The sequence below is a fragment of the Bombus vosnesenskii genome, unplaced genomic scaffold (assembly GCF_011952255.1).
Source record: "Bombus vosnesenskii isolate JDL3184/JDL3185 unplaced genomic scaffold, Bvos_JDL3184-5_v1.1 scf7180000013383, whole genome shotgun sequence".
Lineage (NCBI taxonomy): Eukaryota > Metazoa > Arthropoda > Insecta > Hymenoptera > Apidae > Bombus > Bombus vosnesenskii.
The window spans coordinates 766,891-779,181 of record NW_022883012.1 but is presented as its reverse complement, the minus strand read 5'-3'; the positions used below and the strand labels follow the sequence as shown (position 1 = coordinate 779,181).

At 41.1% G+C, this 12,291-nt stretch overlaps 2 protein-coding genes across 2 annotated transcripts in view; one reads left to right on the top strand and one right to left on the bottom strand.

Moving 5' to 3' along the window:
• The window catches only part of LOC117237607 (flotillin-2), a 91,917-nt gene that overhangs the window by 16,789 nt on the left and 62,837 nt on the right, over nt 1–12,291 (top strand). The window lies entirely within an intron of this gene.
• On the bottom strand, nt 6,585–11,011 carry LOC117237606 (glucose dehydrogenase [FAD, quinone]). Its single transcript, XM_033501745.1, has 4 exons — nt 10,533–11,011; nt 9,494–9,715; nt 8,841–9,154; nt 6,585–8,504 (listed from the first exon to the last, which is right to left on the bottom strand). Exons 2-4 carry the CDS (start codon nt 9,629–9,631, stop codon nt 7,091–7,093), a joined length of 1,866 nt encoding a protein of 621 aa, XP_033357636.1. The 5' UTR covers nt 9,632–9,715; nt 10,533–11,011; the 3' UTR covers nt 6,585–7,090.

Below are 12,291 nucleotides of genomic sequence, written 5' to 3'. Positions count from 1 at the left end.
CTTTTGCACTCGTCGTTTTAAAATAACTGCTCCAATATAAAGCGTCTAAAATAGCGATCGAAAGAGATGGTTCGGTGAACATCCCCTGTAACATGAAAATCGACACTGTATCGTTGTCGGCGTCCTAAAATTCACAACCTTGACCATTATTACATGTACCTTACCTGGAATTTTAAATCAATCCTTGTTCCAATAGGTATCTCTGTACATGCTTTTCCAACTTCCCTTCACCTAACTTTCACCGCCCTATGGCCAATCGTATTCAAGATTATTTCGTGATTGGTCTAGCCTCGCTCGCATAAGACTCAGTACTTGAATTATTTTTCGAAACGTGCACCAGTCTCGCTGGATTCGATCGACCCACTGTTTTCCATTCGACGAGTTTGAATTTTCCAATAAACTTGTTGCCATTGTTGGCTACTAAATATTTCTTAAATATTTGTTTTTCGTTAAAGTGTGACGCGTGTATGTTATGTGTGTTGTGAGTTGATTTTGCGCAGTTTAGGAAAAGAAACGAGAACAGCTGGACTTGGGACTGTTTGTTAAAAAAATTGATCACAGATTGGCGTATTTTAAATGTTTTGTGGTTCGTTACATTTTGATTACGCAGTTATTGGAAGGAAAAAAACGAGTGTAATTTGTTGATTGAAAAATTTCGCTATGTTTAATAACCCTGATCGTGTCGTTTATCGTACTTATCTGGTTTTTGAAAAAAAAATTGTACCGCATTTTTTATCGATTCACTCGATTATAACATAAGTATTGGGTCAGGTATTTTCGAATATCGACGAATTGTATGGAAACCTCGAGCAAGGGTCTATAGCACATTTTAGCCAGAGTTTGATTAACAGTAAAGCATGAATCTGCAATCTCTGCCGATCATTTTTAGTAGACGCAGGGTTTCGTCAGAGGAAGATGTAACGTTGAGCACAAGAAAGACGTTAACCGTTTGAAAGTTATGGAACAGCGTAACTTAAAAATCGCTTTTATTCGAGATTTCAATTTAATTCGCGCGTGAAATTGGCAGTGTGTCGTCAGGTGCGATAGAACTTGCATCGAACTAATTCGTTTCCGGTTATAGTTGATATCGCCTCGATAACGTGGACGTTGCACCGTGTTACGCAGGCTCTGTAAAAACACGCGTTACTTTCTAATGGTACGCGAGTATTACGCGTAAGCGATCAATTATCAATTACTGCGTTACGCACGCGCAATTCCACTTTTCGTTTCCTTCATTTTTAATCTAGCGTATTTCAAGTTTACTCGTGTTCGCAAGGAACAGGCGAGAGCGGGGTTTACAATAGTAGCGAATCGTAATCGACGAAAAGGAAATAGGAGAAATCGTGATATTTTCTTTGGGCTTCTCTCGATGATAACATCGAGTAATTTATTAACGCATTTGGAATTAATTAATTCTTCTTCGACTCGCTAAAAGAATGGTGTAATAGCAAAGTTCGAGTCATAAATGCTATCCGCCATTTATTTCCATCTGATAAATATTCATCCAAAGCAATTATACATATTACTTCGCTTCTCACATTACTGCGTTAAAGTTAATTTGTGAATGACCAAAAACGGCGAACGAGATTTTGAAAGAGCTTCCCGACGAAACGAAAAATTAGGCAATTCTTAAACAATCTAAATTCTTCAAGGTGAATATTCGATGCTATCTTTGGTAGCTCAGCGGACATTTGTACTCGACGGGGCCACCATCGTCCCAATTACGCCATCGTCTGATGCCGCTTAAGAAAGTGGGAGTCTAAGAAAGTGTTCGTCGTGTCTAGCTTTAAGCGGCTTCGCTCCTGTCATAACTGCTTTCTTTTATTATAGTTATATCCCCTGTAAAATATCCCCGTACCTTGTACCGACGTGAATCGAAAATACGAATGAACTCACGCCCCGTTGCAAACGTAACACGACCGATCACGGCACGACTTTCACTGTCCTCACCTTTCTTCGCACGATGTACCTAAGAATTTGTAAAATTCGCCAGTTTTGCCCTGTATTCGTTTTTCCATCTCTATGATCAAATGTCAAGGCTAAAGGATTTTAAATGGTCGAGGCGTTTTTTAAACTATCGACGATATTTCTTTCCGATATATTCCACCGCTGCGTTAGAGCCAATCGACAAGATACCTCGCTCTCGTTCCTTTGTCCAATTACGAGTTTTAATCCCATTACGTTCCTTCGGCCATTTTTAACCGTCTTATCATTCTTGACAGTCTTATCAGTATATATGTTTCCCAGATTGGATTTTATACTAAATGTCTTTTTAGAATATTACAAATTCCTTTTGCTCGCTGAAATGGGAACAAGATTAAAATATGACAATTCGAAGATGTCAACAGCTTTAAAGTAACTAGATATTAGGTCGCAGCTACCAACTCTCCGTAATTACAATAAGTTTAATAGTTTAAAACGAAATGCAAAAGCGACGTATCTCTTGATCGTGAACGTGTCGATATTGATTTATTTGCCATTGATAAAATAATAGTTATAAGATAAGATAAAATAATAATATTTATCGAATTCCGAAATGATTGTTTAACAAGTTATATCGTTTCGTTAGATGACTATGAGCAAATAACGGTCGTCTAAAATCAAGTACTAGGAATAAACGAAACTATGTACGAGCGTGTTTGACGCCATGGCTGTGTATGTAAAAAGACAATTGTCATAGTCTATACTGAAACACATAGGTATATATCACATTTTAAAAAAACTAATTCGTCTATTACGATGTACTTCGGTACGCCCTAACGGTGTCTATCGTTGCTTTCCATCTTCAACTTCTTTCGGAACGGTCTACTTGCAGTGAAACCTCGGTGAATCGAGATATACGCGATACAAAATCGTAAAACAGACGCAAACCGTCCGCGAATAAAGCAAGAAGAAACGATTTCACGATCATTGAGATAGGGAAATCTAACGTAGTTTGAATCGTATTGTTGCGCTACGAGTCTGGTATTATTACCAGATCCAAACGAGATTCGTTTAGATCGAGGATATATCAGTGTTTGCACACGCAAATTTAAGATGGCTCGGTGAAAGTAAGAAACTCCGGAACGCAAACGCAAAGTCGCATCGACTGAATTTTCCATAGCATGGAATCCTTTCCTTATTCGCAATGGATGCGTATACTAGTTGAATGTTCGACGCATCGTGCCGATCGAGGTAGAAAATTGAATGTTATTAGGTACGCTTTTAGTAGAAATTTGTAAAGCTGATATTAAGTATGAACAAAAGAAAAATTGAGTATTTGAGTATGGTTGACGCGTTGCCATCGAGTTTCGCAGGGATAAACGCGGTGCAACATTCGCGGGGAGACGTCAGGATTCGATAGAGGCTCGAATGAAGATCGCGATTAATTTCTGTCATAGTTGGTTTCATCGTATCACAGTCTCCTCGTAGGAAAGAAACTGGCGCGCACGCGAAGCCTCTCTCATCGATCAGTTGTTCTCAACCTTTTCGAAGTTACGGAACACTTTCGAGATTATAAGGAAAATTGGCAGAGCACCGATAATCGCTAATCGTAATGTCGTGAAACAGACAACGAAAATGTACGTAAACGTAGTTTCTCTTAAAATTTATAGTTGGCAGATTATATAACGGTAAAAAAAGAACACAAATGACAAAGAAAACGTTATATCGGTAAAAGCTGTAGCTAAAATAATTCTTTCGCAAAAATGGAACGTTTAATTTCGCGGAATAGTAATACTCCAGGAAACAGTGGTTAAAAACCACTAACTCGATCGATCTTTTTTCGGTAAATCATTTTTAACCAACTGCTATATGTATAAAAATGTTGCCCTAAATGTTTCGTCTCGGTATTCCAACAATTGAGATTTTTGTATACTCGTGCTCGGTTGGTCCTCGTTGCGTACAATTGCGGCAACCACGAAAACTTGCGATCCGATTTACTCGATTTGTCTCTTCGGTTTATGAGCCCTTTTTCCGGAAACGATTATCCTAGTTGAGCTAACGATACATAGGCACAGTAGTAGGGTGAAAGAAAGAAGGTGGATCATGAACGTTATTTCGAATGGGAATTTTAAACGGGTATCATACAGAGTGTTCGGAGTACGATCGTCAAATTGAATTATACAGACCGTTTATCTCTGGATGGGCTCGAGTACATAGAGTCGTGGCGTAGCCCGAACGAGTGCGTGCGTTTTAAAGCAAATGGTAAGGCAACAAGAGGTTAATTGCAAGGTGCTCGTTCAGCGCAACGACGAGCGAGATTCGCATAAAAATAACGAAGATTCTGCCTAATTCAACGCGCGCCAGGAAACTAGGAAGCGGAAACGCGATGCAGAAAGCAACGGGAGAATTCGTATTCTACAACGAAACTTTTGGCACGGAACCTGGTTACATAAAGCGATTCGCTCGTGAAACGAAAGTTCGCCCACGATCCACGTTCTTCCGAGTTCGCATTACACGCTCTCGTCTCACGATCCAGGTATCCTCCGTGAGAGCAATTAGATAAAGACAAAAATCACTGGATAGATCGATGAGGTGATGTGAGAATATTCGATCGATGCGCGTAGATAGGCGGCATACAAATAAAATTGATGAACTAAAATTTCTAAAGTCGCGATTGACGCGATTCGTGTGATTTTCTTGCTTTTCATTTCAAATTCGAACAGAGATCATTGTCCTTGCTCGCTGATGCGAGACATAGCGCGAGTTAGGTTAGAAAGATGATAGCGGTTAAGAAACGACTTAAAATACAGAGCTTTATTTACATTCCGTAGATGATATGATATAAATAAAGCGATATAAATGGGGAGTATATATATATATATATGTCGGAGATGGAAGGAAAACCGGAGCAGCCTTCCCTTTGCAATTTTGGGAAAGTCCTCTAATGCTTTAGCCTAGATTTTATCATAGCTGTAATTAAGCAATTGTTGTCGTTCGATCTGATTGTAATTGTTCGAGATTTGTGATAGCGAAATTCGGCTCGAGATTGATAATTGGTCGCCGAACGTAGCCACGGTCACGGGATGAACGTTTTGCCTGACGGAGGTGTGTAGTGGTTCTATGGTTCTCCCTAGAAATGTGGTTGTGGCGGCATACGGCCTCAAGAACGGGCGTGGCCACATGGGATTGTACCTCGGAGGTGCCGATATAATGGGACACACGTTATATTAATAATCAAACTCCAGACAGAAACTGCCTAGCAACGGCGTTTGGAACTTTCTCGATGCTTTCAACGAGTATGTATCAAACTTTAGGCAGAAACTGTCTAGCAACGGCGATTGGAACCTTCTCGATGCTTCCAACGAGCATATAACAAACAAATGCAATCGTACAGCGAGGAAAATTTCCATCAGATTATTATTCGTGCGATCGCCTTGGAGTGTGACGCATCGAGCAGTTTTACCGAGCGTCTCGTCAATCGTATTTTTGTGCCTAAAATTATTCTACGCATAGTAAAGAGTTATCCCGTTGACCGTGGATTCGTTTGAACCCAAGAACATTGTTAATAGCGTTCATTAAACTCGTTATTCGTTAAACTTATTATTCGTAAAACATATTATTCGTTAATCTTATTATTCGTTAAACTTATTATTCGTTAATCTTATCATTCGTTAAACTTATTATTTGTTAATCTTATTATTCGTTATACTTTGTAAAGTCTTGTATATATGCGTAAATATAATCTCTGTTTTGTAAAACGATGGCTAATCCAAACGAAGAATTGTTACGCGCCCTAAATTCTAATGTTTATCCGACATATATGTTCCGTTATATTGAGTCTCTGTTCTTTTATACATATAATTCTTGCATAATATGGTATTTTTATATCACAGTTCTTTATCTTTAATACCACAATATATAAATAATAATATATGTCGGATTACCACTGGGAGTAAGATTGTGGGCGTCGGATGTATCTTCGCGGGAATTAGCCATTGATGCCGTACAACACAGGTGTAGTTTATTGCAATAACGGGGTTGTTACAATATTAACAGTTAATCACGGCGATTAGGTACTCGCGAAGCTAGTGACAATGGCTTCAGGTTCGTTAACGAATCCACGGTCAACGGGATGACGAATGCGATCTGATCCACGTATGACTCCACGTACAAGTAACTTATCTGCAAGAACTTCAAGCCAAAGAAAGAAGAAGAGCGAAAAAAATCCAAGTGGAACTGTCCTTATATATTTTTGTCAATCTTTGTTTTTAAGGAGAGCCATATAATCATTCCATACCTCTGTCAGGTACGCGTCCCTCCTGTGACCGTGGCTACGTCTAGTGATCCACTATGTCACCTCGAGCCCGAACCATCGTCACAAAGCCAGATTGGAACATTAAAACTATTTCTTATTTTTATTGCTTAAGTGTAGCTATAGTAAAAGTCTGGACTAGGGTATTGGGCTTTTTCCCAACATTCCAGACGGAAAGTCCCGCTGTCCTTTCATCTCCGACATATAAAAAACTATGTTTGTTTTATTTACATACGTAAAGTATCCTGTATCTATTAATGTTGTAATCTAGCTTTTTCTAATCTACCGCCCTTTATATACACAATTCCTATATTTTTATAGGTAACTAATTACCCTTAATATTGTATTATTATACGAGGTTTGCTGCTCTCGTCGAACGTCTGTATTTCTGTGAGAAATGGCACGTTTAAATTATTCTTTCCGAATAGAGAATATATTTACAAATTGTTTATATTAATAGGAAATAAATAAAGATTTACCGATAAATATTACTGATAAACGCGGAAAGGTATACAGCTATTTTGTTAGGTAGCAAGGTACGTTTGTTTGGTTTATCCGAGAGTAATTATATCTCTTGGAGATGAGGTACAGGTGTAACGGTTTGGTATCATTGGTGGCTTTCGTTATGAGTTTTCCCGCAAGTCGTCCTTGAAAGTTAAGTCGTTGTGAAAAATACATGCGTTTAGTGCTTTCTTACGCGTTTGTAGGCGAGTATCGCTGATTTTCCAGCAAACCGAGCTGGGAGAAACATCTTTTTCTGCGAAGAAGCGTTACTCCGTTAATCGCGTTTTCACGTTCTAAGCATTTTAAACAACGGAAATCGTTTCAAAGGGTCGTTGATCCTTCCTGCGTTGACTACCTTCCCACGTATCGTTCTCTCTTGTACATCCAGTCCTCCTTGATAATATCGCTTGCCTTTTCACCGATCATAATAGTAGGAGCGTTCGGATTTCCACTGACGATCGTGGGCATGATCGACGCGTCTGCCACTCTCAACCCTTTCACCCCGTACACTCTTAATCTCGGATCCACGACAGCCGTAGAGTCGCTCTTTGGACCCATTTTGCAGGTTCCAGTGGGATGATAAATCGTAAAAGTGAAATGTCGAATCGCGCATTCCCAATAATCGTAAGTGTCGAATAGATACCTGTGGCATCCAGGCATACGGATAGTGTGTGGCCTGGAACCGAATCTCTGAAAGGCCGTCGTGTTGGATAACTGTAACGCGATCCTTATGCCATCGATAAGAACGTCCATGTCCTCTTTGTGGGTGAAATAATTCGGATTAATATCTGGATATACTAATGGGTTCTTGCTCTTTAAGCGCAGCCAACCGGAACTTCTGGGTCTCAATAGAAGCGGCAGAATGGACCATGTTTCAGCGTGAGTCAGCGGTTTGTACATGGTATTGTACACTCTATCTCGCAGACCTAAGATCTTCTTAATCTGATCTCCACCGTCGGAATTGACAGAACTTGGGCCGAAATGGAACTGAACATCGGGATAGTCGTCCGATTTGTTCGCGTATCTGGTGTTGACGAAGGCCAATCCTTCTATTCCGGGATTGGTCATCGGACCCCTTTCGTTTAAAACGTACTCCAGCATCACGGGAATGGTTTGATAACGGTCCTTCTTGAGGCTGATTGGTTCGTTGACTACGAACGTCAGTCCACCAAGACCCACATGGTCCTGAAGATTGTCGCCGACTCTCAAATCCGATATCACGGGTATATCGAACTCCGCCAAGTGTTCTCTAGGCCCGATTCCGGATAACATCAGCAGTTGGGCCGAGTTGATCGTGCCAGCCGATAAAACGATCTCCCGTCTGACTCTTATTACTTGCTGACGACCACCCCTAAGGATCTCGATACCGGTGGCTCTCTTGTCGTCGTTGAACACCACCCTCAACGCTTGCGAGTTCATCGCTATATGGAGATTCTGCCTGTGCTTCACCGGTCTCAAGAACGCTTTCGCGGTGGAGCAACGACTGCCTCGACGTATCGTTGACTGGGTTAACATGAAACCGGTCTGACGCGCGCCGTTTATGTCCCGATTCTCATAGCCAAGCTCCTGGCCAGCTTGCAAAAACGCGATCGATAACGGTGTTCTCCACGGAGACTCTTGCACGGTCAGGTAACCACCCATGGCATGATAGGGCGTCCTTGCGAGGTAGGGATTGCGGTTGTCCTCGGATTTCAGGAAGTACGGCAGAACCTCGTCGTAACTCCAGCCGACGTTGCCCAATCTGGCCCAATTGTCGTAGTCACGGCTGAAATAATTAAGATCGTTATGGCGAAAGATGACGGGAAACGCGGGGCGCGACGACAAACGAAATTAAAATATCTCTCTGTTAATCCTGTCTACACGTAAACTTGTTATATTTAAGCTCATGTATAAATTTATAAGACACAAACTTCCGTCACAATTTTCTTTTAGATTCCGATAATGTACTTTTTATATTTTTCTTTCATATTGATTCTTTTCTCTTTTTATGCCTCGCGTAATCGATCGTTAAACGAGATAACTAGAAAATCCACCACTATTGAACTACGTTGTCCACTTTTGAAAAAGAAATCAAAGATTCGATTAATCGATCCTGAATTACCGATTACCCCGAACATAAATCATGGCGTTCAACACGCTGCTGCCACCAAGCACCTTTCCACGTGGCCAGTTGCATCTATCGCCGATCATGGCGAGGCAATAAGCCGAAACGGTCGGTGGCGAAGTTTGGTATTTCCAATCCATTTCCGAGAACTGACTATACGCAGCCAACACGGGGACGTCCGAAATTTCATTTTCGTCACCGCCCGCTTCCACGAGCAACACAGTCCAATTCGATACCTCTGACAATCTCGATGCTATCACCGCACCCGCGCTTCCTCCACCGATCACTATGAAATCGTACATTCGTAGAAGCTGAAACGAAAAACATAAGTTAATCGTATGCAAGCAACGTTCGTACGATACTTGATCGATTTGAAAAGCGATATCTTGGAACTTTTGGAATTTGTTCGAAACGGTGAATCGAAAGCGACTCGACTCAGGTTTAAAGATCTATGTGTCTGTTTTGCCGACTGTCGGTAACGATGACTATGGATTTCTGCTTAACGAACAGTTCGATGAAAATAATGGAACCGAAGGGAACAGTTTTATAACTGATATATAACAACGAACTCTCTTTGCGTCACTCGCGTGCATTTATGATCCTACAAAAGCGTTTTGTATGGTTTACGTATATTAACATTCGAAAAATACCTGGTGGGTATCGGTCGGATGAGATTCTGGATCCACTTGGTTGTAGCGAAATACGGAGAAGCCGATCGCTAGGAGAGGAATCAGGCTGAATCCGAGGACCGATGCAGTACCTAGCAAAGTAGTTACCCCTATTGCCATTTCCACTTAATTCCACCTCGTGAGAACCACGTCTATTCGGCGAGACTGATGTGGCGCTCGAAACCTCCACGAACGCCAAATTATCTAAAATTTACAAAATTTAATTGTAGTAGTCTGTTTCGACCACTCGCGGAGAGACGCGATCGCGAGGAAGCAAGTCAACGATGTTGACTGTTCGAAAGATGGAAAATCAGTAAAGTTCGGTGATGATGCTGTGGCGGAGGAAAACTAAGGATGGCTGTGTCTAGCGCACGGGATCATCGGATTTGTTGGTGACGATTTTGGCTAAGAGAGCGAGAGAAATAGGCTTCGTTGTTACTTGGTTATTTGCTATAGTGGTGGGTGAGAAAGGATGCTAATCGCTCTCGAGATAAAGTTGCTAGTGGAAGGCCTTCATACGTGAGAAAAGGCAACTTTCCCGTGTCAACCCGTGGTGGACAATAAACTTTAGGAAACAATTCAGCGAAAGAATATCTGTTCGGTTCGAAGGATCTCGACTAGGAAATTCCTGAGATTTACGAAGGGTACGCAGTAAGGATCCGAAGACATCTAGCTGTCCGCGAGAATTGATTGTAATTTTAATAAACAAATAAAAACACAAAAAAAAATCTAGCTGTCATCTCGCCCGCGGTGTGTGGCCTGGTTTACGTAGAGTGTTGCCCGACGCAACATAGTCTATACTAGTTTCTATCATTGTAACGATCACGAAACGGATGAAAAAAATTGCGCGCGCCAAATAATTATCAGTTAGAAAATCATATGAATATTTATTCGAATAACGAACGGAATATTAAATTATACAGAGGTTGCTAATAAGCAGAAATATAAGATTACTTCCAATTAAAAGCAAATTGTTTAAATAACTCTTCGTTAATAACCGCGAACGTGTCATTTATCATACCGGTTATCGTAATTGGATTGAATTTCCGAACAAATAAATTTATGCTGTTCCCTTTTTTCCTTGTTTCGTTAAAACATATTTGCCACTGTGGAAAGTATAATATCTTCGTTCCTTCCTTTTTCATATATTACGTATTCGAATAACGTTCAATCACGACATTCCAATCGCTGTAAATTTAAACTTTTTAACATTCACTATTACAAGTAGCGACCACTATTGTAAATAACTTTTCAACCGTTTTAAACCATTTTGTCAATGTCGATTGCCCGGATATTTTATACGGTCACATTTGTTCGTCCTCGTTCTACGTGTTGCACTTTTTCATGACACCACCAGCTTTCTCGAGCAAGCTTCCGAGCTTGTGCACGCGGAAAAGTTTAAAACGCTTGGCGATTCGTGTATACGACGAACGTGTGCCGGCAAATGGCAGCGAGAAAACACAGCACCAGCGGCACTGACTCGAACACCGAGTGCCGAGAGTGAAAACCAAACGTGGCGAGAGGCGCCTCCTTTCCCGAGGCCTCCTGAAATCACGTCCTGAGCCCGTACCGTTTGTTCGCTGGTTTGCGTGGCCGGTCTTTTCCGCTGCGCTTCTCCATCTAGATTACGCGATCGCCCTTTTTTCCTTTTGTTCGCTAATCTATCTACGGCTCTTTTCCATTTTCATTTATTCTCCTTCCATCTAATCTCTGAGCGTGTGAACCGTATCTTAAGAAAATTTGTTCTATGATATATAGATGAGAGGAAAGAAATATGAGAAGAGCTTCGGAATGTCGAGGCTCAGCTATCGCGAATTACGAGCACAAAGAAACTTTTAATACATAGCAAAGGGAAAATATTTTGATTTATTTAATTCTTTATTAAAGTCACAAAAATACACTTGGACCTATTCCATCGATTTAAAACAATACCGAAAGTGCGGCATGTTAACTGAAGAATGTACCTACGTATCTGACGAAAGCCATCCCAAGCCGTCAGAAATAATGGAAAGTTTTTCAAAGTGGTACGAAACCGATAAGCTCGTAATTAAGGCTAATTAAGTACAGCAATATACGAATAATACAAATTATAAGTATTTTTAAATGTAGGAAAATTATACGTGTACTTTCCAAGTGAGAGAGATAGAGAGCGAGAGAGAGAGAGAGAGAGAGAGAAAGGGAGCACAGCCAGATCGTTATACGTATCTCGCTAAGATTTCGTTTGTAATCTCGTATTTCCTAGTTATTTTCGTTTGTCCGATCATTTGCAAAATATTTTCGTCCGTTTCGTTGCCCGGTAAAATCTAATTTCTCCAAACAGAACTGCATCATTATGGAATCGTTCCAACGTTCGCCATAAAGGGAACCGAATTAAGAGTCTTTGTACGCGTGTCGGGTCGTGAGTCTTTCTCTTTGCCTCCGTGACGGAAGCCACGGAATCTCGCGTCGAACCACGCGGATACTTTCTCTCGTCTTCTACGGTCCGCGTGCCATTCAGGATGGTTGACGCTTTTGTGCATCGAATTCGGTCGCTCGTGCATCGTTTCTAGTTCGCGTCTTCTGACTCGCTCCGTTTTTCCAGTTAACCTTGGCCTTCGATCGAAAATTGCGGTGAAAGAAACCTCGGTCTTCCTCCTCCTACTCCGAATGGCCTCGTTCGCCACTTCCGCATCGCTTCACTCGTTCGACATCATCGTTACTAATTCTAAAATTTTCGAACGTAACACGAGCGTTTAGCGTTGCGAGATACCGTTGCCGAGATTCGTTACCGAGACGAATGA

What these genes read in the sequence shown, in the direction of transcription:
- LOC117237606 (XM_033501745.1), bottom strand. Translation starts at nt 9,631, where the DNA reads ATGGCAATAGGGGTAACTACTTTGCTAGGTACTGCATCGGTCCTCGGA. An exon ending in ATCCGACCGATACCCACCAG is followed by an intron (nt 9,155 to 9,493) that starts GTATTTTTCGAA and finishes TTTTCGTTTCAG; the next exon opens with CTTCTACGAATGTACGATTT. An exon ending in ATTTATGTTCGGGGTAATCG is followed by an intron (nt 8,505 to 8,840) that starts GTAATTCAGGAT and finishes TAATTATTTCAG; the next exon opens with CCGTGACTACGACAATTGGG.